The 27,902-nt window shown below is 35.7% G+C and overlaps 1 protein-coding gene across 1 annotated transcript; it reads left to right on the top strand.

Moving 5' to 3' along the window:
* Nucleotides 1-2,893: 2,893 nt before the first annotated feature.
* Nucleotides 2,894-26,677, top strand: LOC138318591 (WD repeat-containing protein 20-like). Its single transcript, XM_069261094.1, has 5 exons — nt 2,894-3,171; nt 13,450-13,632; nt 15,379-16,662; nt 18,965-19,010; nt 21,008-26,677. Exons 1-5 carry the CDS (start codon nt 2,923-2,925, stop codon nt 21,022-21,024), a joined length of 1,779 nt encoding a protein of 592 aa, XP_069117195.1. The 5' UTR covers nt 2,894-2,922; the 3' UTR covers nt 21,025-26,677.
* The last annotated feature ends 1,225 nt before the right edge of the window (nt 26,678-27,902 follow it).

Here is a 27,902-nt window from a genome sequence, read left to right on the forward strand (position 1 = left end):
CAAAAAATGCTTCTTAAAAGATTAATTTGTTTATATGTCTTGGGAAGACAATCAATTCATTATTATTTTGAGTTACACAACAATTTGCCGATGGTGTGAATCCGGTATGTTCAGTTGCATAATGGTATGACGACACTCACAATTATCATTTCTAAATGCAGGTAACTTTAAATCGAAAATTTACCTTGCTAAGAACGCTTTAAAATCATCAAAATACATTATAAAACTAATCTCAGCCATTCAAAATCGTAATATTTTTTTCGGGGGAGATCCACGGACCACCAAACAACAAAACATTGCGCCTTCATCGCTCCCAAATTCATCAAAATACATCGTTAAACTAATCTCAGCCATTATAAATCGTATTTTTTTTCAGGGGGAGACCCCCGGACCCCCCAAACACCAAAATCACGTGCCTGCGGCGCTTGCAAATTCAACAAAATGCATTGTAAAACTCATCTCTCCCATTCAAAATCATAAAAAAAAATTCCGGGAGTAGACCCCCGCACCCCCCAAAACACCAAAATCTCGCGCCTTCGGCGCTCGCAAAATCATCAAAATTCTAAATCGTAATTTTTTATAGTACATTAGACAGAAATCTTGCATATGTTTGGTGTTGTAACCTCATCTTAAGCCATCGATATATATTTTCTTTTGTTATTAATGTTTTTAAGAAACCTTTAAATTTTGCTCCGGAAAGGTAGTGGGCCTTTAAATCGAAAATTTACCTTGCTAAGAACGCTTTAAAATCATCAAAATACATTATAAAACTAATCTCAGCCATTCAAAATCGTAATATTTTTTTTCGGGGGAGATCCACGGACCACCAAACAACAAAACATTGCGCCTTCATCGCTCCCAAATTTATCAAAACTAATCTCAGCCATTATAAATCGTATTTTTTTTCAGGGGGAGACCCCCGGACCCCCCAAACACCAAAATCACGTGCCTGCGGCGCTCGCAAATTCAACAAAATGCATTGTAAAACTCATCTCTCCCATTCAAAATCATAAAAAAAAATTCCGGGAGTAGACCCCCGCACCCCCCAAAACACCAAAATCTCGCGCCTTCGGCGCTCGCAAAATCATCAAAATTCTAAATCGTAATATGTTTCCAGGGGATACCGCGGACCCCCCAAATTCCCACGCTAATTTGCGTATTCATTAATTTCCTGTTAGCGACGCCACTTTCTATATAGAATTGATGTGTACAAGGATTATATGTAATGATATATGAAAAAATCAAGTATCTCCTGTGGCGCGCGAAGGGGGGGAGTGTTACGAAATGTTGAGGACCTTTGCCCCCCCCCCCCCCTTTTTTGTAGTATGTCTGAGTGTATATGTATTAATTTTTTTTTATCTGAAGAAAAATATCTGAAACCTGAAAGATGCACGACCAGTGTAGGATCTAATTCAGGACCTCTGAACACTAGAGTCGTGCAATTAATATAAAATGTATCGATGTAGATAACAGTATAACGCATATGGCCTAATTATGATTCGTGAATGAATACCTGTAGTAGCACCTATTATAATATGTGACAAAGTAGTTCAGGATCAATATTGGTGGTCACGATCACGGTCTTCCTTCACGTAGATTTAGAGGTTTGCTATAGTATTAATGGCCTGTCGGTGTTGATGCTGAAGTGTTACTCGAATATCGTATGGCACATGTATAATCCGTTCATGAATATGTAAACAGTGACACCTTCAATAGTCTGGGTTTACTATCAAAGTCGTTATATCACGACAGCTAGTGACAGTAACCCTTGAAATATAGAGGATATCGAATTTCATCAGTACATTGTATGTTTTTTTCAACATATCATATCTTGTTATTCTATTTGTTTCTCCAATTAAAATTTTGCAATACGAAATGCCTTTGTTACTGTAATTCTTTTCAAATTATTTACACTGATACCCCCTATCTTTCAGTGGTTTTTAGACTCTATTAAACTAGTGATATTTCGTATGCCTATATAGTATTTCTTGTGTACTTGAACATAACTAAGTTGATAAAGAGTGTATGCATCAATGCTAACGTTAGTTATTTCTATTGATTCGTAAATTGCTTTTGTGTAGCTTTTCAATTTTGGCAAATATGCGAAACATGTACATTTTAGCGAACCAAGTCCACGTGTCACTGTTTTCTATAGTATAGCTGCATGGTACAAGGAATGCTTGTTTGACAGGGTTCAACTTTACAAAGGTATACATCGATTTCTTTTTGACATTATCATGCAAATGGTGGAAACACTTGACACCTGTGGTATTGGTCCCTTTCTAATGCTAGATAATGCATCAGACAAGACGTAGATCTGCCTTATAAATCCCTGGCATCTGATGAAGATGACTATGTACATAAGTAAATGGTTCCGTTTTTCTTTCATGACAACGGGACGTGTTAACTTAACCTTTTTCAGCCTCTCTTTGAATTTTATAAACCATTTATTGTATCTCTCTAAGATAAAGAATGAATGAATGATTTAATATTGATTTCTTTCATGAGGAATCACATTTTCTAAATAATAAGTCGATTTAGATACCAAACTATAGTCCTATGATAAAGATGTTGTCGCTCGATACGTTTAATTGTCATCACCAACTTAAGGCCTAACACCTCACGAGATTATGACTAGGCCTGTTTGTTTACATACGCGTTATTGCGAAATTTTTGTAGTGGCTTTTTATCTTAATTGACGAAAATAATGCAGACCTCTTTCAGAAGTACTAGTGATAAAAAGATACATGTATCAGTTCATATAAAAGCGCATATTTATGAATGAAATGACAACAAACTTGATCAATGTCATCGTGACCACTTTGAACCACGTGTGTTTGTTTTGGTTTACAGCGGAAAATATCCTGTAGGCATGCGCACTGGACAACATATCCGGGCATCTGTCAACTCTCCAAAACCAACATGGCGTCTCAGGGCGAGGGTGGAGGAAAGGATGAGATAAAAACACACTTCGTAACGCGAGAAGGGACTTATAAATTAATGCCACTATCTGAGTATTCTAAGCCGACAAGGGTGCCGTACAATGGACAAGCAAATACTCCTGTCAAAGTGTCTTTCATAAATGTAAACGACGGAAGTGGATCTCCTGATCGGATTTGTTTCAATGTTGGCAGGGAGTTATATTTTTATGTTTACAAGGATGTCAAAAAGGTATGATATCCCGGTCCATCCACTTCCCCTGCCACAAATCTGATAGTACGAACCCAAGGCATCTTCTAGTACATAGAACTGTCAAGGTCGTCACCGTAAAACGTCAGTTACATACCGTGTACACACGTGTGTATCTACTGTCTTGTCACCGGTCTAAGTAAACTAAACGTCGTCTTTCATTAAATTGTATTTATATTCACGTATAAACTATCATATACATTACAACACGAAATGCTTATCTACTCTTAGATACAACGAATTCCGCAAATTTAGTCCAAACCCGATATGTAAACAAACATCTCGCACCTGTACTTTACACATGTGCATCTAAATTTCCATGACATCATATTCATATACGTTTACTTTAATGAATTTCGTATGTAAAGGCATCTTTTATCTAAATTGTTGTATTTAAATACACATATCTCCAATGTTACTCAATCGTCTTCCATATTTTGTGAGTCAGACTGATGTTAATTATAAATATGCATGTGTATTATTGTAGCTAATTATAGCATTATGAACTTGTCTGGTTTGGTACATAATTTATTACTCTTCCAAGTTATTGTACATTTAAACATATAATATTTCCTGTAATACTAGAAAATATTGTGTCTTTCTCAGAAATAGTTTAATACTGGGTGAATAAGGATGTTTAGCACTTGCCCGGCCTGTCCTTCAGGAAACCCTCTGTTGAATTTTACAGATATGAAACTGTGATTGTATAAATGCACCTTACCATGTTCTACAGGATATAAGTATTTGTCCACCTGTTCAATTGGGGTTAGATGTGGGCTGTTTAGTAGGTCCTAGGTGAGACATATACTCAACTCTATCCTAAAAGGGATGCATCCCCTAATTTGTAATACGGAAAACAATTTCATCTTCATTTCATGCAGGAATTTACAAGCCTTTCATAACACTCCTTGATTTATCCCCCTTCTATACCTGTAGGAGACCTGTGTATACTTGATCATGATCACCCATGCCCTCATGAGGAATACCTTTATTCTGTCCTACTAAAGATGCCTAACTAGATCACAAGATACATCCTTATTCCTTTGACAGGCCACCTGTCCTCAAGGATACACTGCTCACCCTTTACTATGTTCATGAAACTGGGCCCAGTCTGTCCAAAGAACCCTAACAGGAAAAATGCTGCAAACCCTATATATAACCCTATATAAACCCTTCCGTATTCCACTTAAGATGCATACACAAGTAAAATACTCATTGAAATATGTCAATTACCCTAAAAAATTGTATGAACTATCTATGAAGGCGTACCTATTACCAAGCCTACAATGTATTACACAATCCAATGATAATGAGCCATTCAGAAATAAAATCAGAATAAGTTGAAGGAAATCAGAGGAATTATAGTCAAGCTCAAGAGTCTGTATCGATTCATTCAATCATACTATATATGTTTCAATTAGATATTTGCACAGTTGCAATTATTTGCTAGCTTGTCATCGATTATTTTATAGTATAAAGTTATGTAACTTTTTATGACTTATGTCTCTGTTAAAGTTTTGGGTTTGCACAGAAGTCACTGTTGTACCCTCCCTTTAAAAAAAACCATGTACAATTACCCACCTCTTTAACAATTATCTGGATTACTGCAGGAGTGAAACAGTACACTTTCATCACATATTCGTATTTTATGGGGTACAGTGTTCAGGTTTTTCGGTTCAATATATTGATATTTATATATGCCAAAACATGAAAATATCAAGAGTAACACCCGGCATTATCAAGTCTTACATCATTGTGACATGGCTAAGACGTATACAGGTCAGAGGATCTGTTCTCATAATGACCTTTGTTTTTGTGAGGATCTGTCCTCAAATGCCTCTAGCTATTATTTTACTCTTTCCACATACGGGCATGGTTGTTGTATGGATGATTCCCAATCTGTCCTGATATAATCCTAGTTGTTGTAAGGATCTCTCCTCATGTAATGAGCCTGGCTTTTGTAAGATATATCATTTTATGACCTTGACTGTTGTGAGGATGTCCTTATATGACCTTGGTTTTTGTATATATCTGTCATTATATGATCTTGACTGTTGTGAGGATGTCCTTATATGACCTTGGTTTTTGTATATATCTGTCATTATATGATCTTGACTGTTGTGAGGATGTCCTCATATGACCTTGACTGTTGTAAGAATCTCTCCTCATATAACCTTGACTGTTGTGAGGATGTCCTTATATGACCTTGGTTTTTAGCCCACCATCATCAGATGGTGGGCTATTCAAATCGCCCTGCGTCCGTGGTCCGTCATCAGTCGTCCGTCGTCCGGTGTCCGGCGTCTGTCCGTAAAGAATACTTGTTATCACTATTTCTTAAAAACTACTTCAGGGATTTTGGTCAAACTTCACATGGAGGGTCCCCTTGGTCCATAGTTGTGCCATACAGATTTTGTGGCTGATCGGAAAAACAAGATGGCCGCCAGGCAGCCATCTTTGATTTTGGCAGTTGAAGTTTGTTATCGATATTTCTTGAGAACTACTGAAGGGATTTTGTTCAAACTTCACATGGAGGGTACCCTTAGTCCCTAGTTGTGCCATACAGATTTTGAGGCTGATCGGAAAAACATTTTTTTTGATTTTGATAGTTAAGGTTTGATATAACTATTTCTCAAAAAGTGCTGAAGGGATCTTTCTATAATTTAATATGTAGGTTCCTGTAGGGCCCTAGTTGTGCATATTGCATTTTTGGACCAATCGGTGAACAAGATGGCCGCCATCTTGGATTTTGATAGTTAAAGTTTGTTATCTCTATTTCTCAGATAGTACAGAAGGGATCTGTCTCAAATTTCATATGCAGGTTCCCCTAGGGCCCTAGTTTTGCATATCATGATTTGGAACCGATCGGTCAACAAGATTGCTGCCAGGCAGCCATCTTGGATTTTGATATTCAAAGTTTTGTTATTGCTATTTCTCAGAAAGTATTGAATGGATCTTTCTCAAATTTCACATGTAGGTTCCCCTAGGGCCCTAGTTGTGCATATTGTGATTTGGGACCGATTGATCAACAAGATGGCCACCAAGGAGCCATCTTGGATTTTGATAGCTGAAGTTTGTTACTGCTATTTCTCAACAGGTACTGAAGCGATCTGTCTCAAATTTTATGAGTAGTATGTTTGAAAAAGTTTAAAAAGTAGAGAAAAGATCCATCTTTCCATTGTCAGATATAGATCATTCTTTGGTGGGCGCCAAGATCCCTCTGGGATCTCTTGTTGTATATATCTGTCGTTATATGATCTTGACTGTTGTGAGGATGTCCTCATATGACCTTAGTTGATGTGATGATCTGTCCTCATATGACCTTAACTGTTGTGAGGATCTCTCCTCATATTACCATGACTGTTGTGAGGATGTCCTCTTATGACCTTGGCTATTATGAAGATCTGTCCTCATATGACCTAAGCTATTGTGAAGATCTGTCCTCTTATTACCTTGCTGTTGTGGAGATCTGTCCTCATATTACCTTGGCTGTTGTGAAGATCTGTCCTGACATTTCCTACCTTGGCTGTTGTGAAGATTGTCCTGACATACCTTGGCTTGTGTTGTGAAGATATGTCCTATATACCTTGTCTGTTGTGAAATTACCTTGTCTGTTGTGAAGATTTGTACCTGCTGTTGTGAAATTCATTACCTTGAGTTGTTAACATACCTTGGCTGTTGTGAAGATCTGTCCCTGACATTACCTTGGCTGTTGTGAAGATCTGTCCTGACATTACCTTGGCTGTTGTGAAGATCTGTCCTGACATACCCTGACATTACCTTGCTGTTGTGAAGATCTGTCCTGACATATTACCTTGGCTGTTGTGAAGATATGTCCTCATATTACCTTGTCTGTTGTGAAGATATGTCCTAACATTACCTTGGCTGTGTGAAGATCTGTCTTCATCATATGACCTTAGCTATATGAAGATCTGTCGTCATATGACCTTTGCTGTTATGAAGATCTGTCCTCATATAAGATCTGTCCTTGGCTGTTGTGAAGATCTGTCCTCATACATATGACCTTGACTGTTGTGAAGAACTGTCTCCTCATATTACCTTGGCTGTTGTGAGGTTGACCCTGGCTATGGTGAAGATTGTCCTCATGTGACCTTGACTGATGTGAAGATCTGTCCTCATATGACCCTGACTATGGTGAAGTTCTGTCCTCATGTGATCTTGACTGTTGTGAAGATCTGTCCTCATATGAACCTGGCTATGGTGAAGATCTGTCCTAATAATGAGCCTGGCTGTTGTGAGGATCTCTTCTATGATCTCATATATGACCTTGGCTGTTGAGAAGATCTGTCCTCATATGAGCCTGGTTGTTGTGAGGATCTGTCCTCATTTTGTTCTGTCTGTTATGGCCCTGACCTTGGTTGTGTTGAGGCTAGTGGTAGAATTTGATTCCCCTGTGACATTCTGTGTGTCTGTTTACTAGGGAGCATGGTGTGAGTTTGATACCTGTAATTATATAATCATTGTTTTATGCTCAGTAATTGACTGTACTCAGTCTCTGGTAGGTTGCACAGCAAAACAGCCGAGCTTCAGTGTACTGGTAAAACATCCTATATATTATATAGGACGATAAACAGAGTTTATATATGGCTCTGTTTTGTGTATTGGGGAACTATATGATGTTACAGATTTTATTCCTAGTCAAGTTTAGGCATAATTATAAGTTCAAGTTATAGTTATGTTCCCTCTTTGTATTCATTTTTATCTAAACCTGAATGTAGCAAGTTAGATAGAACTTCTGCTCTATTACTAACATAGTTTGGTTCTTTGGCAAGACCTAAACCTTGCATTTGACAATCATACAGAAATAAGAATTTATAAAATCACTAGCACCTTTTACAATTAGACCCTGGACAGAATCTAGTTACATGCATATCTACGGTAAAGTTATTATTCAAACAGTTACTTTTAGTGTTTCCCATATCTGTTGCTGAAGTTACATGTACTTGAAATTAACAGTTAACTTCTTTCTACTTATTGTTTAGTTTTAGTTTGTTTGGATACAAATTAAATACAGATTTGGGTTAATTAGTAAATATACATTTAGCATGTATCTGGTAGCTAGTGTATATATTTAACAGTATGAAATTCCATTCAAATGATTGAAAGAAGTGTTAAGGAATAAGCCCACCCCATTGACAAATAGATAACTTTCTTAGCTGGTTGTAGAGATTTTGTGTTGATCATGATTATGTTTTTCCATATTGTATAACAAACCAATATATAGAGCACATTGCTTGTCTGCTGTGAAAGTAAACTATGTCATCGTGTCAAGGATTATGTGTACATATATTCGGAGTACATTTCTGATCTCTAGAGTACAGTTAGTTGAGTGAAAGGACCTGTATAATTACATTAACCTGTCACTCAATTTTTGAGGGTCCTTTAATCTTAAAGATTCAAATCCTTTTCAAAATACAACTGCTGTAACATTTGTAAGAAAATCCTTATGGATTCACTCGATGTAAAGCAATGCGCTGTAGATACACTCATCGTAAAGCAACGCATATATGATCTGTGTTTTTGTTATTTATCTGCTGGTTTTCAAAGCTTGGAAAAAAAAAACAAGAATGTTTAATCAAAAATATGTTGGAAAAGTACTTATAGAAAGAATTACATGTACTTAGGTCACAATTCCAAATCTCTCGTCTCTCAGTAAATATGGTCTTCTGGACAATTTGCTAGACTCTAGAACTACAGCTTACTCATCATTATAAACCTATATAATTTCTGAAGTCAAGTACTGGGAGTCAACTTGCATTAATCAGTAACTGAACTCTGAGTTATTAAAGGTAGTTATGTGGAGGAGGATCTGTGTTAAGGTGTATATGTACATGTTAGAACGTTGACCTAGCTAAGGTAAATACACTCCAAATGTCAGGTCACTGTCATCTCAAGTTGTATGTGATGGCAACTGTGGAAGGCAGTTTTCACAGAAATAATTAAAGTCTGTGTCAAATTATTTTTATTTAGGCTGAAATTTCAAACTTCTTAATGCACAATTTAATGTAGTTCATAAACTGAAAATGAAGTTTAATTCCATGTTTCTTTATAATATATTTTATAGTTAATTGGATGTAAAGTAGTACAATATAAAAATAAATCTTTCCAATAAACTTTAGTCAGGTACTCATCTCAGACTTCTATAATCTTCATATACCTAAATGTAAGTACAATGTAGGTGTTTAGGGTGATATATGGGGTTAGCTTTGTACTACTCCCACTCCAACTAAAAAACTGAAGTCTGTTGTTAAGGCCTCACCCTTGCTAAATCGACCTTTAAATGTAGTTATATGTCCCTGGAATATGCCATAGCAAATCTGAAGGCTCTGTCGGTGACAGCAGATGACCAATGTAGTTTGGTGCTTTGATGAATCACATTCTCAATCTCTGTAAATCTTCAAAGGAAGCTTAAGTCTTTCCAGGCCTGTGATTGGTCAGTTTTTTCTTCTGAACTGACTTCAGGTTAACTATGACATAGTCCACGGGTAGATAAAATGACAGTGATAGTAAATCCTGGAGTATCGAAGATGAGCATCAAGATGTTGTTTGAATTACAAGTATCAAATGTACAAGGCCTGGTTTTAGAAATTTTAGAATTTTAGAATGATGTTGCACAAAATTTCTGGAATTGTAACTCTTTCTTTGATCTTAATTTATAAAACATTTTAAACTGGTCGCAATAGAAGTTACGATTATTGCCGAACGGAATTCGGAAAGTTCATGACTTGATCTCAAACAGTTTGGACAGACGTTACGGTAGTCACATGACGTTCTCAGCAACGACTTTACAATGCTGGCTAACTTCGATTTGTAGGACTAATATGGGACCCACATAGCAACGTTCAATATTTATTTGATTCTTATAAAAATTATCATTATAATTATCGCTCATCTTGACTTCCATTTACTCTTGTCAGATGACCTATTGTCATTGTGTTTCGTCCGTCGTCGTGCGCCGTCCGCCATGGGTCGTGCGTAAGATATTTATACAAAAGCCTACTCCTCCTTAACCCTTGAGTGGATTACATCCATATTTGGTGTGAAACATCATTGGGGAACGACAATCAAATTTTATATAAATGAGAAAGGTCCGACCCCTAGGGGCTGAGGGGTGGGGCCCCAAATGGGCAAATTTTCTTAATTTTAGCTTTTAAATCTTACTCCTCCTCAACTCTTGAGTGGATTTCATCCATATTTGGTGTGAAACATCATTAGGGAAGGACAATCATATTTTATATAAAGATTTGGGTATTCCAAGGTGGCCGCTGGCCAACTTCCTGTTTTCAGGTTTCGGTTCCTGATCTCAAATGAAAATTGGTCTATAGGGGTTTTAAGGGATGGCGAACAACATGCAAACATTTTCATAAATATTTTGGTATTCCAAGATGGCTGGGAGCCCACGTCCTGTTTTCAGGTTTCAGTTCTCGAACTCAAATGAAAATTGGTCTATAGGGGTTTTAAGGAATGGCACAAACAACATACAAACATTTTTGAAAAGGTTTTGGTATTCCAAGATGGCTGCGAGCCCACGTCCTGTTTTCAGGTTTCGGTCTCTGATCTCAACAAAAATTAGTCTGTAGAGGTTTTAAGGGATGGCGAACAACATGCAAACATTTTGGTAAAGATTTTGGTATTCCAAGATGGCTGCTGGGCCAACTTCCTGTTTTTATATTTCGGTCTCTGATTTCAATGAAATTTAGTATAAAGGGTTATAAAGGGATGCTTAAATTTTGAAAGATTTTTGCTGGGTTTTCAAATTTTCGTATGCAATTCATTGAATGTAAAAGTACCTCAAATTTTCGTACACTGCTTTTGGTTTGTTTATTTTTACGTCCTATTTCATGTAAGGACGTGCCAGGTTTGTTGGTGGAGGAAAAAGTACCTCAACAGTGGTCAGTACTTTCGGATTTGAACCCGCATCCCAGAGGGGGGCTTGTGGTAATATGTCGGGACATCTTAACCAAATGTTCATACACTGTGCAACTGCATTCTTAATTTGTTGCAGGTGGAGATGGGGAGGGGGAGGGAGAGGGTCATTTGGGGGATTATGTATTAGTGTCCATTACAATGAGTACATGTACTTGTTTTAGCTTTAAAATCCTACTCCTCCTTAACCCTTAAGTGGATTTCATCCATATTTTGTGTGAAACATTGTAGAGGAAGGGCTGTCATATTTTATTTAAACAAATTAGGTCCGACCCCTGGGGACAGAGGGATGGGGCTCAGAAGGGGGAATTTTGAGTGGATTAATGCATCCATATTTTGTGTGAGACATCACTGGGAAAGGACAATCATATTTAATATAAACGAGTTAGGTCAGACCCTAGGGGACAGAGGGGCGTGGCTCAGAAGGGGGAACATATTTTATAAAGGACGAGGTAAGACCCATGGGGATAGAATGGCAGAGGTCCAAAATGGGAGCTTTGCTGAAATTTGACTTTACAATCTGACTCCTCCTTCATCCTTGAATGGGTTACAACCATATATGGATGAAGGGCTACCAAGTTTGTTCAACAAATGACCTTTACCTATTTCAGAAACTTACATATTCAACTAAGGAGTTCCTTGTATTGTTTATATTAATTGTTAACCACTTCTTTATACTGTGACTTTGTTGTTTTGTGCCATGAGTCAGATGACCGTTAAGACCCATGGGCCTCTTGTTTGATAGAGTTAAAGCGCCTGAAAAAACTCAAAATATCATTTTCAGATATTTCATTGCAATAAGTGTAAACTGATTATACTATTGTGTTTTAATTAACAAACCAGCCAGGGCTGAAACTGCACTAAAAATAATTACATGTATTAATCCAACTCTTATTTAAAACATTTGTAAATCTATGAGTAAAATTTGTTGATTTTTATGCGTACCTCAATCAAGTTCTCATATAAATTTTGACATTAGAATCTGTCTTCACTCAAAGTTTATACAAGCCAGCTTTGCACAAACAAGTCCGTTGTCCACAAATGTGACTCAGAAAGATTTTCACATATGAACAAACTTAGATATACATGTACATGTATATTGGTAAAATTAGAGTTTCAGCTGTTTCCATTGAATAGGAGCAGGTTGAAATATTATTATCCTCGAACTAGAGACATGTTTGGGAGTTAAAATTTCAGACTGTAAATACAAAGAGGGTCAATCAAATATTTTCTCAAGGTAATCTATCTGATCAATGTAAATGCAATAGCTCAGTGAATTATTGGGTTCCTATTAGGCTAACATAGAAGTGTAAAATAATGTAAATACACTTATGTAATGACTTAGTAAATCAAATATTTATTACATGCACTTTAGCCTAATTGCTCTTTGATTCTAACAAATAGTCCAAAAGAACAATCGATCATGCTATGCATTGGCCATGCTATTAGTGCACCTGAGAACTTCCCGTCTGGTGCTAATAGTTGTAGACTTCATATCTGAACCATAGCTAGACACCTACGGAAATGGGTACATGCATTATGTAATGCATTATCTATAGTATGTTAAAATGACCATAGCCTACTGACTACTTGCTCTCTGGGATCAATATTTATCAGATTTACAGATTACCAGTGGCTAATACTGGCTATACAGTAAACATTTCTGTATTGAGATTGATTTGTGTACAACATGTATATTACCAAGATTTTTGTTAGAAAAATATCAGCATCATCACCACAGACTGCAACTGTGTGATTATCAGGCTATGTCAGAGAATCCTCTCCTTTAAAGTTGTATAGTCTATAACTTTTTCCCATTTAGTCATAGAAAAAGCATCTAAAATGTTCTTCATATTTTTCTTTGCCTCTTTAAGTTTTAAAACTTCCCATATTTACCCAGTTTGTAAAGTTTTGTATTTGCAAAGTTATTGAAGAATTCAATCTAAAGATTGATTTTCCACATGTACATGTTTAAAATAGCTCGGAAACTGTTCCGATCAATTCCGATCGGTACTGGTATTGCCAATGTTGGTCATGTGATACGACTCGTGAGGGTTTGATCTATAATAGTATTGTCGATGTTGGTCATGTGATACAACTTGGTTTTCTGATAAGTTTAAAACATGGTGTTCACTGTGGTGGTTCTTTCAAAACGTGTGATACTTCATGACACAATTGCCACTATGTCAATTGTATATTGATGCTTTTATGGATCTGAACCATCATATATAAGCATTCATATTCACACATTAATACATGTTTGTTTTGTTTGGTATCCAGTAATTACTATAACATGTGTACATATTTGTGTTGCAGGCTGCTGATTTAACAAAACCTATAGATAAAAGGATATATAAGGGAACATTCCCCACGTGTCACGACTTTAACAGTCTGTTGGTATCACCGGACAGTGTTCGACTACTGGTCGGATTTACAGCTGGTCAAGTCCAGCTGATTGACCCCATCAAAAAGGAGTTAGGAAAATTATATAATGAAGAGGTAAGTAATAACATAAGAAGGTGGTAAGTAGCTTTGAAAATTATTTGAAGATGTAATAAGGAGTAAAAAAAAAATACGTTCATTGAAAGGTTTAGGAAATTATGTACTATGATTAGATGGTTAAAATTAGTTACGTATGCCAGTGTAGCTTATGTACAGATTCCATAGGTGACATATCCATCTTGAAGAGTTATTTGCCCCTGTGGTAGGTAGTGATTGTTAACCAAATTTATGACTTCCTGCCATTCCCCTGCAATAACTGTAATAAATATTAACCGATTTTTTTCAAACTTGGTAACAAGGTCAAATGCCTTAAGGGCTTGACCAAGTTCTATTGCCAATTTTGGCTGACATCGATCATGTAGTGGAGTTATGGTCCTTTGATGTACTAAAAGCGTCATTTTATGCCATTCCCTGTGCAATAAATGTAACATATGTAAACCGATCTTCTTAAAAGTTAGTATCAAAGTTAAATGCCTTAAGTGCTCAGCCAAGTTTATAATTAATAGTCACTTTCAGCAGACATTATTTTACATGTCTTACTTCCGAATAAGACTTCAGTTCATTTTTGATGTTTCAACAAAGGTTAAACCTAACCTCAATAATGTTTACCTACAATATGACCTGAAAGCAGTCGATGGAAATTCCACGAATTTGCTTGTTAACCAAATTTATGACTTAATATAAAATCATTTGCATGTGAGGAAAAGGTCTTAAATTTTTCAGGTAACATAAATTTCTCTCCTAATGCAATGACATATATACGTATACCAACACATTCTCCCAGGAGTAGATAGCTAGAATCTTTTACAAAGTGATGTCCTATGAAGGATATTCAATAGAGTTAATAGAAATAAGTCATTGAAGACTTGAGCTGGTGTATAACTAGGCTACTTCTGTGTCTTGTACTGGAGAACCCAGTAGACCGGACAATTACGGCTAATTCAGTTGATTCTATCATCTGTGACCTTCATTTTGACCAAGATAAATTGTCTGTTAGGAATCGACCTTTCACATTACTACCTGTTGGAAAAGTGATTTCGTGAATTATAATAAAAACAAATCTATTGATTTGCCTAGGTTTCCAGTACAGATTTTGAGGTACGATTTTCTGGTTTGGTAAAGGGATATTGGTTCAAGTAATTCTCTTTTGTTATTGGGTATCAAAGTAAAAGGTTAAAAGGGTTGAGGGTTATCTCCAAACATCAGTGCTTTCCCTTACTTTGGTTCTGCACCCCCAAACCTTTCACACAAACCTTGGCAATAATTATGACATGTATAGTATATTAGAGAGAATTATGACATGTATAGAGTAGTATAGTTATATTTCTATATTCATGTTGATATGAATGTTGTATATCTATTTTTGTACTGCTGATAGACGGAAAGACAGGGAAAGGTAATTGACAGAATATAGATATCCCCTCCATTTTCTATTATTTTGTTAATGATACAGCACTGGCTTCAGATTCAGACTTTATCTAATATTCTAGCTCCCCCTAGCTAGCCTTTCAATTTTTCCTTAAAATTAGTTTGTTCAAAAACTCTAAAATATTGGGTATTAATTATTGATTTGATTTTTGATTGTTGTTTTCTTTTAAGTAATAATTTGGATTAAATATACTCTTAATATTACTACATATTTTACCTGTAATTCTAAAAGTTAAGAAAAACAAACACTATCCATATTATTCTCAGTGTGTTTCTATTTCCATGATTTCTCAGTTTAATTTCCCTATTTTTCAGCGGTTGATTGACAAAACTAAAGTGACCTCTATTCGATGGATCCCTGGATCCCCAAATCAGTTTTTAGTGTCACACGCAAGTGGTCAAATGTACGTTTATAACGAAGAGTTACCGTGTGGTCCAACGCCGCCACACTATCAACTCTTCAAGCAGGGTGATGGATTTGCTGTGTATACATGTAAAACAAAAAGCACCCGTAACCCTCTGTATCGGTGGGTAGTAGGACAAGGAGCGATCAACGAATTCGCCTTCTCACCATGTTGTAAATACCTGGCTGTAGTTAGCCAGGATGGCTACCTCCGAGTGTTTAATTTTGATTCCATGGAGTTGTTAGGCTCGATGAAGAGTTACTTTGGTGGACTCCTGTGTGTGTGTTGGTCTCCAGACAGCAAGTTCATTGTGATTGGTGGAGAAGATGACTTAGTGACGGTATGGTCATTTCAAGAGAAAAGGGTCATATGTAGGGGTCAAGGCCATAGGTCATGGGTAAGTGTTGTGGCCTTTGATCCTCACACATCAGTTGTGTGTGGTGTAGAAGGCAGTGAATTCACATCCATGGATGAAGATATTCATAATGTAACAAGCCACAATCCTAAATGGGACTTGCATGAAGGAGTGGCTAATGGGGGTACGCAGGGTTCTAATCGGAACTCTTTAGACTCTAGTAAGGCACCATCATTACCTAATAGCCCGAGCTCGTCTATAACAACGTATCGGTTTGGCTCTATAGGTCAGGACACGATGCTCTGTCTGTGGGACCTAACAGAGGACGTAGTTAAACAACCAATAGGTAGATCACGGACAAGTGTACTAATTACAAGTAACTCCACCCCATTGTCAGCCAATACGTTACCCAGGTGTACTAGCCTACAACATTCTCAAAAAATGAACTCCGTAGGAAGTAATGATGTGGCTGCTGATGGCCATGCACATCTGTTCGCAAATTCAACAGTTAATGCTACAACAAAGTTTGCAACGTTATCAGTGAGTGATAGTCGGAAGGAGTCCCAGGATAAAAAAGAGCACAAAAGAAACTTCAGTCTAGCTAGTCGCAGTGATAAATCTAGTATACTGAAATCCAATCATGTTCGGCCTGTTGATGATGCCATGAAACTTTTAGGCACTTGCTCATGCCCTCGGTTGGATGAAGTGCCTATACTGGAGCCACTAGTGTGTAAAAAGGTGGCGTCGGATCGTTTAACTGCACTGGAGTTTAGGGACGATTGTATTGTAACAGCGTGCCAAGAAGGTGTGGTGAATACATGGGCGAGACCTGGCAAAGTGGTTAGTATGTTTATACAGTTTGATGGTTGGTAAAAAGTTGGTTTTTGGTAGAAAAAATAAAACTAAATCTTAGTCTTAAATAAGAACTGCATATATCATACTTTATTGGATTCTGATAGAAGAGAGACTAGAGTACAAAGTGCTATTTTTATGTCCTTCATTTTTTAATTATTAGCCTGAGATAGCTTTTAGCCCACCATCTACAGATGGTGGGCTATTCAAATCGCTTTTTGTCCGTGGTCCGTCGTCCGTCCTTCCGTCCATCCGTCCGTCCTTCCATCCTTCCGTCCTTCCATCCGTTAACAATTCTTGTTACCGCTATTTTTCAAAAAGTACTGAAGGGATGTTTCTCAAAATTTATATGTAGGTTCCCCTAGGGCCCTAGTTGTGCATATCGTATTTTGGGACCAATCGGTCAACAAAATGGCCGCCAGGCAGCCATCTTGGATTTTGATTGTTAAAGTTTGTTACCGCTATTTTTCAGAATGTATTAAAGGGATCTTTCTCAAATTTCACATGTAAGTTCCCCAGGGGCCTAGTTGTGCATATTGCATTTTGGGACCAATCGGTTAACAAGATGGCCGACAGGCAGCCATCTTGGATTTTGACAATTGAAGTTTGTTACCGCTATTTCTCAGAAAGTACTGAAGGGATCTGTTTCAAATTGCATGTGCAGGTTCCCCTAGGGACCTTGTTGTGCATATTGCATTTTGGGACCAATCAATGAACAAGATGGCCGACAGGCCGCCATCTTGGATTTTGACAATTGAACATTGTTACAGCTATTTCTCAGAAAGTGCTGAAGGGATCTGTCTCAAATTGCATGTGCAGATTCCCCTAGTGGTCTAGTTGTGCATATTGCATTTTGGGACCGATTGATTAACAAGATGGCCGACAGGCCGCCATCTTGGATTTTGATAGTTAGAGCTTGTTACCACTATTTCTCAGAAAGTACTCAAGGGATCTGTATCAAATTGTATGTGCAAGTTCCCCTAGGGGTCTAGTTGTGCATATTGCATTTTCAGACCCATCGGTGAACAAGATGGCCGACAGGACGCCATCTTGGATTTTGATAGTTGAAGCTTGTTACCACTATTTATTAGAAAGTACTGAAGGGATCTGTCTCAAATTTCATGTGCAGGTTCCCCTAGGTCCCTGGTTATGCATATTACATTTTGGTACCGATCAGTGAACAAGATGGCCGACAGGACGCCATCTTGGATTTTGATAATTGAAGTTTGTTACTGTTATATATCTCAGAAAGCAGTCAAAGGATCTTTTTGAAATTTCATGTGTAGTAATATGTAGTAAAAGCTTGAAAAGCAGAGAAAAGATCCCTCTTTCCTTTGTCAGACAAAGATTGTTCTTAGGTGGGCGCCAAGATCCCTCTGGGATCTCTTGTTTAACTTTATATCGGTTCTCTCTGACTGCTTGGGGGACCAGAGGGGCGGGGCCAAATAGGGTCAAAATGACTAAATATAAAAAAAAATCTTCTTCTCAGTTTTCAGGTTTGATAGAAGCAAATACTCTTCATAGATTAAAAAGTCAAATTTATAAAATCACTGACCAACTTCAAGGGCCAGTATGTAGTGTTTAAATTTACATATCTTTGTTTCATTCTATATCTAAACTCAGGTGATCGTTAAGGCCCATGGGCCTCTTGTTCTATGTAACATCTTCATGTGGGGATTAGGGATTCAAACTTTTAAGAGAATTATTGCCAGGTTTGATTCATCAATTTGGTCATATTGCTGTAAAGGACTTCTCTTGAAGTTATGAATGAATGTATTGCTTATATTAAATTTTGTACTGAACGAATGGTTGAGCTGACCCCATTTAGACATCATAAACAACGTGTACGCTTGCATGTGCCATAACTATTAAAGAATTTACAGTTTCTATTAAAATATAGGACCAATTTACCAAAAATAACTGAAAATGATTTGCAATTTAATACTCATTAATGTTGCTAGAAAATGGTACCAGTATTTTATCGGATAGTTAATTTGTGATTGCAAACAAATCTTTCTTATATGGCAGTTTTAAATGCTTAATACTGTGAGTGTTTATATGTATAGAAATTTGTGTTAAAACTTTTCTTGTGCGTCTGGTGGCTTCATTCTATATATACCTGTACTGTCTTAAAAATCAGGTACATGTATACATTAAAGCAACATTGGTTCTTCCGTTATTAAATGAAAGTTTTAAATCACTTAAATAGTTTAATTAAGATTTGAATGACATATTTCATCTATACCTATATACATTATGTTAATGTATTAATATATGTTTTAATACACAGGGTCTAGCTCAGCATACTGTGATGAGCCCCCAGGCATCAGTTGGAGGTAGGTACAATTACTCTATAAGTCTCTTAGAGATTCCACATTGTTGACTATAATACTGTCTGCTATAAAAATACTATCGGAGTTTTCATTTATGCCCTGTGACCTTTAGTAGAGAAGTCAGGGTAAGCTGGCCAGTTCAATCATTATATTATAATAGACACATTCAGATTATAATCGCAAACCATTTAGCAAAATAATGTAATTACAGCAGCAATGACTTTTATCACAATTTAAACTGAACTGCTAAAATTGTGAACTACATTATGCAACAAAGTAAACTTTGCTTGTGTTGGCCACTGATTGTCAAACTCTATATAGACCTTTACATTAACCAATGTGTAGATTAATGTCCTTGTAATACTGTGTTTTCTATTCAGATGCAACATAATATGTTTTAAGAAGGTACAAAAGCTAATTTTTACATTAACCAATGTGTAGATTAATGCAATATGGTAATATTGACTGTGCTGTAAAAGGTTCAACAATATCACAAAAACTTGTTGGTGGGTGGGAGTGGGATGGAGTGTTGAAATTAAAATTCTTTTGTAAAAGTGTAGGTATAATTCTCTCCATGTTAAAAAAAAAAATACTACATTTGAGCATGTTAATTTACATTTAATGAGTAAAATGTAATTGTGATATACTTGTAAATGTAATAAAAAATCGTGGTTGATCTTCTGATTCTGTGTATATCCAGTTGATGTGTTACACATGGATCAAGTGGCCCTGGGTAACAAGCTAGCTAATATGGACTAGGTGCTGGCAAGTTATATCCTCAACAGACCTGGAGTCTGTACCGTTTCATTCCCTCAGTGTAAAATTACATAATTGAATCAGGTAGTTTGAGAGACATCCACGTTTCCATCGCAACTGATTAAATGTTACAATGTGGATCATAACGGAGACCCATACATGTATTGATAATTTTATCATTGTCATATTATCTTGTATGGGAATAGGGAGTGATTACTTCTGTAAAATAACACACACTAAAATGACACTCCATGGCTAAAAGCTCACAATGTTTCATTTATGGGTAAATGAGAAAGTCAGTTCTCTCCTCTTCAGTTAATGTCGTTTTCATGATGTGGCCAGTTTTCTCATTGAATTCCGACTAGATACCCTGAGGGCTGGACTTGGTTACCTCTGTAGCTAGATAGTGTAGATATTGATTTGTGAGGTATAGTGTTACGTCCCTACAGCTAAATCTCTCACAACTGTAAAAAAAACTGCCATGATAAAATTGCATGCTCAATGTTTCTTTTATCAATTTAAAATTAACATGAAACAAAAGCAGGTCAATAAAATGTTTTGGTATTGGTACATGTAGCATACTTGTAAAAGTATGAATATTTAATTGTTAAAATCATGTGAAATTTTAAATGTTGTTCACCTACTTTTAGAGTATTTTGGAGTTATTTCTGTCATTTTGCACCTACCTGTAGATTCCAGTTTAGTGACCAATTCACACATTCACAATAATTGCTACACATGCATGAATAACAACATGCAGAAAATGCTTATAAAATCAAGCACAACCATATTTCAGCAAACTTCTGGCTTAAAAGTCATTAAAATGTGATAACTATTAAAATATGCATACTAGAATACGTGTACACCTGTTACATAAGATTTTAATGTCATAGCTACATAGCACACATAATTGTGATTAAGTACACACATTATATAAAGCTTACAAAGACACACATGGTAAAAAAGAGCCTGCTATATAAAAAGTTGAGGTAAGGTTGTCCAAGTATAGTTGTGTTCATTCATAGATTGATGGTTTTACTGGAGGAACTCTAATTTATCAAACATCTCTGCTAAGGACGTGTTCAACTTTTAGGCTTTCAATAATTAGATTTTGTTTTATACAGCAAAATAGAATATACTTTTCTTACTTTACATATATCCTGTAATTACATCTATTGTTAACAAAATATTTGAGATTTTTCGAAATGAAATTCATAACATTTTTTTTTAAATTTATTTTGCAGAAATGTATCCAATGTAGTGAAGAAGTATCCATACACTTGTCACAGGTGAGGGCTTAGCATGTAAACAGGCCACTTCCATGTGTCAACCTTTGGAAACAAAAAGACACCCAGATACACATAAACTCTACACTGGTGTTGGAGACCTGGGTGGCTTTGATGCCACTATATCCTTGAAAAAGTTCAACGGTCATTTTCATCAATCGTCCTCTGGAGTCTGGAAGAATGTTAATAAACACTGCAGCCTTGCCTTAATGAGGATTTTGTAAAGGTCATTGAAGTCAATTGTAGGTGAAGGTTCTTTATGATGAAGTGGACAATTTCTGCAGAGCGGACCGATGACTGTCTTTCCATGCTAATTTCTGCCATGCTACATACAAATCCTTAAGAACTAGATCATCTGCTCAAGATCCCCGACATGGCTACCAGTGACGGCAATTTAATGAGTACCCTTAATGAAACAATGCATTACCTCCCCTGAACTTAACACCGAAATGCTGTGACAGTAAAGCAACTGTTCACAGAACCAGTATATACCTTTGTTGTAATTAATTGGGCATTTAATTGTTAGAAAATGCTACAAATGCTATAACAAAAATCTTGGTGGGTATCAATATAGACCTGCTTTTGTTTACTTACTAGTTTTTTGCTCACAAACTTCATAAGGCCAAGTTGTGGTGTGGTATCTTTGGGTCATTTGCTCATATTCATAAATGGTATATTTTTTATTTAAATAAACAATATTTAATTATATAACTAGAATAATAGTGTTAAAAAAGAACACTTATTCTTATGAAACATTCAACTCATAGGATCTGTACTGATACCCAAGAATATCGGTTTTGAAAAGTTATTTTCTCTTGCAAAGTTAAAAACAATACATGATACAAAAATTATCATCAATTTAAAAGTTGTCTTTGTTTGAAATTCACAGTGTCTAGTTCGATGAAAATTTGGCAAAACTCTTATGTTGTGGCCAAAGAATTATTAAAACTTTTTTTTAACTTTGACAATATGATGTAACAATAGAGACAATAACCTTTAAGATTTATAGTGTAAATGACAAACATTCTTCTAGTTTCTGTTTAAAGACAATCCTAGACATATTGTTGTTCAATTTTATAAATGATCAAGATCTATATACTTTACACCTAAATCTGAAAAAATAGGTTATAAAAAAAGCACAGATTTAAGCACCTGATTAATATATTCTTCAAAATATCACAAATTGAGGATTCTGTGAAGACAGATTAAAGGTTTGATCAATTAAAAACATTTAATCTTTAGGTATTGCCGTGGGTAACTTTAATTAGAGTAACATGTAAAGAATTACAAATACATTTTCATTTCCATCCTAAAGCATTACCAGTATTGGGAGATTTTAGAAATTCTCCAGTTGAAAGTATCTTTCCCATAATAATTTTTAAGTAACATAATTATTTAAAAAAATTGTAAAAGGGGCTACAGTTTAAACAAGAAAAAGATCTGCAATGTATTTATATTTAGTCTTTATATAATTCATCAATATCATCAAAGTCATTAAATTGATGTAGGGTAATTTTTAAATTCTTAGTTTTGCAATGGAGAATCAACTTCATGCAGATGCATGATTATTGATCAGTCTTTGGTCATTTTATAATCTTGTGATAATGGTATAAATTATTTTATCATGTTTCAGCCAATGATAAATTAAGCTTGAAAGCACTTGCTTCTTTCTCCGAAGTGGTTCACTTCTAGATAAGAAGGGGAAGTAACTCTATCAGTGGCATTTATGACAATTATTGTAATGTGTTTTGTGTTGCTGCCTTTAATTTCATTTAATGGCCAACATGATCAAAAGATTTCTCCCAGGGGGAGGTAACTCTTCACAAGCAACAAGTATAAAATAATTGATCAACAACAACAGTGTTTTTAACAGTGTCTGTGATAGTTTGCTCTGATCAGATGCAATTACAGAGACCTTCGCCGAAGATCTCCCTCGTTTTTGTACAGCTAAGATGTGGTATAATGTGTTAAATACCCTGTCATTTTACTGTGATTTTTATTGTAACGAATGAAGAATAATGTGTGGTTGTTAATTTTTTTAGTGACCGAGTGGTAAGTCAGTGAATTAGTAATGTGTAATAAGTTATTGTTATATTGTTGATAAAGGCATGTATGTGGTGTATATATCTAGTGCTAATTGTGTTGAATGTTTTTTTTGGTGGCTTCCTCCACTAGCAATATGTTGTTTTTGTATACAACCAGGTCCGATTAATATTTCCTCATCTCGACACCTGACACAATAATCATATCATTGAAATTATTTCATTTATGTAATTACTATTAATTCATACTTTCATTTTTGACTTGTTAAGAAGGATTCTGTTAAGATTTTTCTATATTTAGATATTTAATTAATCACTTCTCAAGAATCACACACAAAGTTATGAAAAAATTGTTTTTTACTGATTGAATGCTGTGTATTGTTGGTACCAATGTTGGTGAAGATGTAGTGCTTTCTTCGTAAATATTTTGAAAAAAAGTAAAGCCTATTTGTAGGCTTTTCTTCTATGGCTTAGGGAAGGATATTATATTTGACTATCAAGAGGAAAAGACTTCATATTTTGTAGATGACTAGTCATTCTTCAGAAGTAAAGTTATCGAAATAATTGTGCTACCTCAGCATCGAATATTCCATAATATATTTACATATATAGTATAAATTAGTATAGTGTTATATTGATTTTAAACAGAGAAAATTTTGAGCACATTAGCATGTCCAAAATTTGTAGAACTTCTCATTTATATATGTAACTAAATTGCTTAGTAGTTGGTAGGTGTAAATTAAGTCAGAGTTATGTACCCTTGACTAGCATTTCCCAACCCTTCAGATACATTTGAATTCTTCTAATTCAAAGGTTGAAACAGTTCATAATGAATCAACCAGAATGACTAAATTAAGGTTGAAATCCTTGTACTTGAATAGAAATCCTGTAGTTTGTACCACAAGTAGTTGTATAGGTAGTGAGTAGTCACCAAAGATTTGTATACAGTACTTTTACAATTAAAGATTATACATGCAATGGAAATTCTTTTTTATCAGAAATTTATGTGTATAGGAAGGTTCCTTGGGATTCTTTAAAAATCTACCAAAGAAGCAATTAATGTCAATGAAAGTAAACAACATGCTTTTGTAAAATTAAAAAATTAATTTTGAGATGAAATCATGAATTGTATCTTCGGCCTACAGGTATTATAATTATGGTTTCTATTTGTGTTCATTTTGCGTTATTTTGGGGTAAAAATGGACAATGATTACATTGTTATATTGGTATGCAATTCTTGTGAATAATTGAATCATTAAAAAACAAAGCTGGGCACGTCAATGTAAATTTTTAAAAAAGAATCACTTTATATTTTCTCTTTCTTTACCAGATATGACAAAGTCGCTGTCTTATAGAGAATGAAATATGACATATTAAGACACTTGTGAACAATTCCTAAAGACCATTACTGTAGGATACTTATAACAATGATTATACTTCATCAGTAAAAAAGAATAATAAGCAAAATTCAATATTTTTCCTGTAGTGAAATGAAACATATGGGGAACCTTAGGTACTGTTCAAGTGGAATTTGTTGGGGAATTTTCATTCATTACGAAATTATTAAAACTTTGGAAATGTCTACAACAGTTGTATAATTAGTAGAGAAACACTACAAACCCAATGACTGGTACCCTATGTAGATATACAATATGTATAAGAGCTGAACTAATACATGTATTACTAAGTGTAATTGTAAGCTCTGACTATAAAACAAATTCCAATTGTAGAAGGTGGTAGTGCAAATTGCTAGGCAAACTTAGCAGAAATTTGACACTCAAAATTTTCCACTTTCACAGAAATGAAGTGCTAGAACTGATGATATTGATCAACTCTTATGATGCTATTGTTGAAAGTATGAAGGGAGTTAACTAAAACACTTATTTCAGACCTAATATAATTGGAAGAAAATTGCAATGATATTGTTGTTTCTCAAGCATTCAGTTTCCATAATTTTTGCCATCATGTTATATTTACATTTCGTCAAAGACAAGTCTTTTTTGTGTTTTCTTTTACCTGTAATGCCCGGCATGTGCAATTAACATAGCTCTAGAGGTATTTATTTTGATGAGGAAATATGAGAAAAATTGTATATTTAATCCTGTTGATGAGTGTAATAAGAATTCATATTTAAGATAAAATTGATTTTTTCAAGAAAAGGTTTAAATGAGGAAAAAATCATTTACAGATTTGCAGTTTTTACTTGTGCAAATATTTTCATTCCATAGTGATCTGATCTGAAACTTTTATGGTTCATGCAGAATTAAAAGTGCATGTGGAAATACAATTTTATTTACTATGTTTTGTCAAGTGAAATGCATTATTTATTTAGCATTTTCTCTATTTCAAAAAATCCATTGTAACTTATTCAAGAATTTTGAATTCCTTCAAGTGTGCAAGTTCAAATGTTTCATGGAAATAAATTCAGGGCATATAGGTTGTTCTTACCTAATGTAAATTGTTGAATTGTCAATAATTACAATCTTGCACACTTGCAGTATATTTGACAAGTGATATTTTGAATATTTTTCAGACCTTCTTGTTTTATGGAGGAATGATACATTTTATAACATCGCTAACTTTTTTACTGTACATAGATATAAGGGTATGTACATAAGTGCCACATGTTGAAGCGGGTACTTCTACTGTACAGCACATATTATATTGGATATTCATGTTGCCATTTGAAACATTTTCTAAGACCATTACTACATACAGAAAATTGTTTGTTCATAACTAGACTCGTACATGGAGAACATTTATTTCTTGACTTGTTGAGGTATGAAATGGAAAAGAAAATTTATTGGATCGTAATTAGTCATTTAATGAATCAATGATTCATTTAAGTAAATTTAAGGTAATGAAATTTAGATATCAAATGAAATGGAAAAAGGAAAAAAAGCCTACACTTATATGTAATTCATTAAGTTTGCATATGAAATACTGTCAAATTCATTTTGATTTCTGTAAATGTAAATTACAGATTCAGTTATGAAACATTGATACCCAAACAATATTATTGATTTTATGCTGTCATAAAAATATTAAAATGGCACCATGTTTGTTAATCTACAGATTGTAATCAGTTATAGTTTAATTTGATTGCCGTAAAACTTACACAAAGATGTGAATTTCCTTACAGGAATCCTACATATCACATTCTACACTGTGTCGTGTTATGATGAACCGGTAATGTTGTTATACGCGCAGATGTGATAAAACTTTTAATCATGTGATGTGTGTATGTGGTGAAATGTCGGTGTCATGTGACTAGATCATGTGACCTTTGTGACTTTGGTGTGTCTGTGACGATTTGAGAGCCTTATGAATATTTATATATTGCTTGTATGTATCATGTTTCTTTTTTTAAAACAAAGGCATCACAAATGTTTGTGAACATGTTCACATTTTATGCACTAAGGCGAGACTGTTTGAGAAGCCCTTATCGCCCTGTTGTCTCCCTGGATCGCAACCAATGATGTACATATTTTAAACCAAGTTATAGTTAATGATTTATTGCAGAATAGCATCTGAAGGCTTCTCCTGGACCTAGTTTATAAAGAAAGTAAAAATTCTTATAATCAACTCCTCAGTGTTTTCTTGTTTATTTTAATGGGCTGTGATATTGCGATGCAACTCAGAAACAGTTTTGGGACAATTGTCGGATGTTGGCTGTGTGACTCCATCACCGAAAATTCTCTCTCTCTCTACAATGCGCACCAGAATTCATTGACATTTAAGAAGAGGTCTCGGGTATCGGGTATGATAATTCTTTAAACTTTATAGACCTGACTTAAACACTTGTGAATCACGACGTAATTATGCAAAAACATAGTTTGATTTTTGTATAAGCTCACCTGGCCCGAAGGGCCGGTGAGCTTATGTCATGGCGCGGCGTCCGTCGTCCGTCGTCCGTCCGTCGTCCGTCCGTCCGTCGTCCGTCCGTCCGTCCGTCTGTCCGTCAACATTTCCTTTAAATCGCTACTAGTCATAGAGTTCTGCATGGATTGTAACCAAATTTTGCCACAAACATCCTTGGGGGAAGGGGAACAGAACTTGTATAAATTTTGGCTCTGACCCCCCGGGGGCAGGAGGGGCGGGGCCCAATAGGGGAAATAGAGGTAAATCCTTTAAATCGCTACTAGTCATAGAGTTCTACATGGATTGTAACTAAATTTTGCCACAAACATCCTTGGGGGAAGGGGAACAGAACTTGTATAAATTTTGGCTCTGACCCCCCCGGGGGCAGGAGGGGCGGGGCCCAATAGGGGAAATAGAGGTAAATCCTATAAATTGCTACTAGTCGTAGAGTTCTGCATGGATTGTAACCAAATTTGGCCAGAAACATCCTTGGGGGAAGGGGAACAGAACTTGTATAAATTTTGGCTCTGACCCCCCCGGGGGCAGGAGGGGCGGGGCCCAATAGGGGAAATAGAGGTAAATCCTTTAAATCGCTACTTGTCATAGAGTTCTGCATGGATTGTAACCAAATTTGGCCACAAACATCCTTGGGGGAAGGGGAACAGAACTTGTATAAATTTTGGCTCTGACCCCCCGAGGGCAGGAGGGGCGGGGCCCAATAGGGGAAATAGAGGTAAATCCTTTAAATTGCTACTAAACGTAGAGTTCTGCATGGATTGTAACCAAATTTGGCCAGAAACATCCTTGGGGGAAGGGGAACAGAACTTGTATAAATTTTGGCTCTGACCCCCCGGGGGCAGGAGGGGCGGGGCCCAATAGGGGAAATAGAGGTAAATCCTTTAAATCGCTACTAGTCATAGAGTTCTACATGGATTGTAACTAAATTTTGC

Source organism: Argopecten irradians, chromosome 3, assembly GCF_041381155.1.
Source record: "Argopecten irradians isolate NY chromosome 3, Ai_NY, whole genome shotgun sequence".
Taxonomy (NCBI): domain Eukaryota; kingdom Metazoa; phylum Mollusca; class Bivalvia; order Pectinida; family Pectinidae; genus Argopecten; species Argopecten irradians.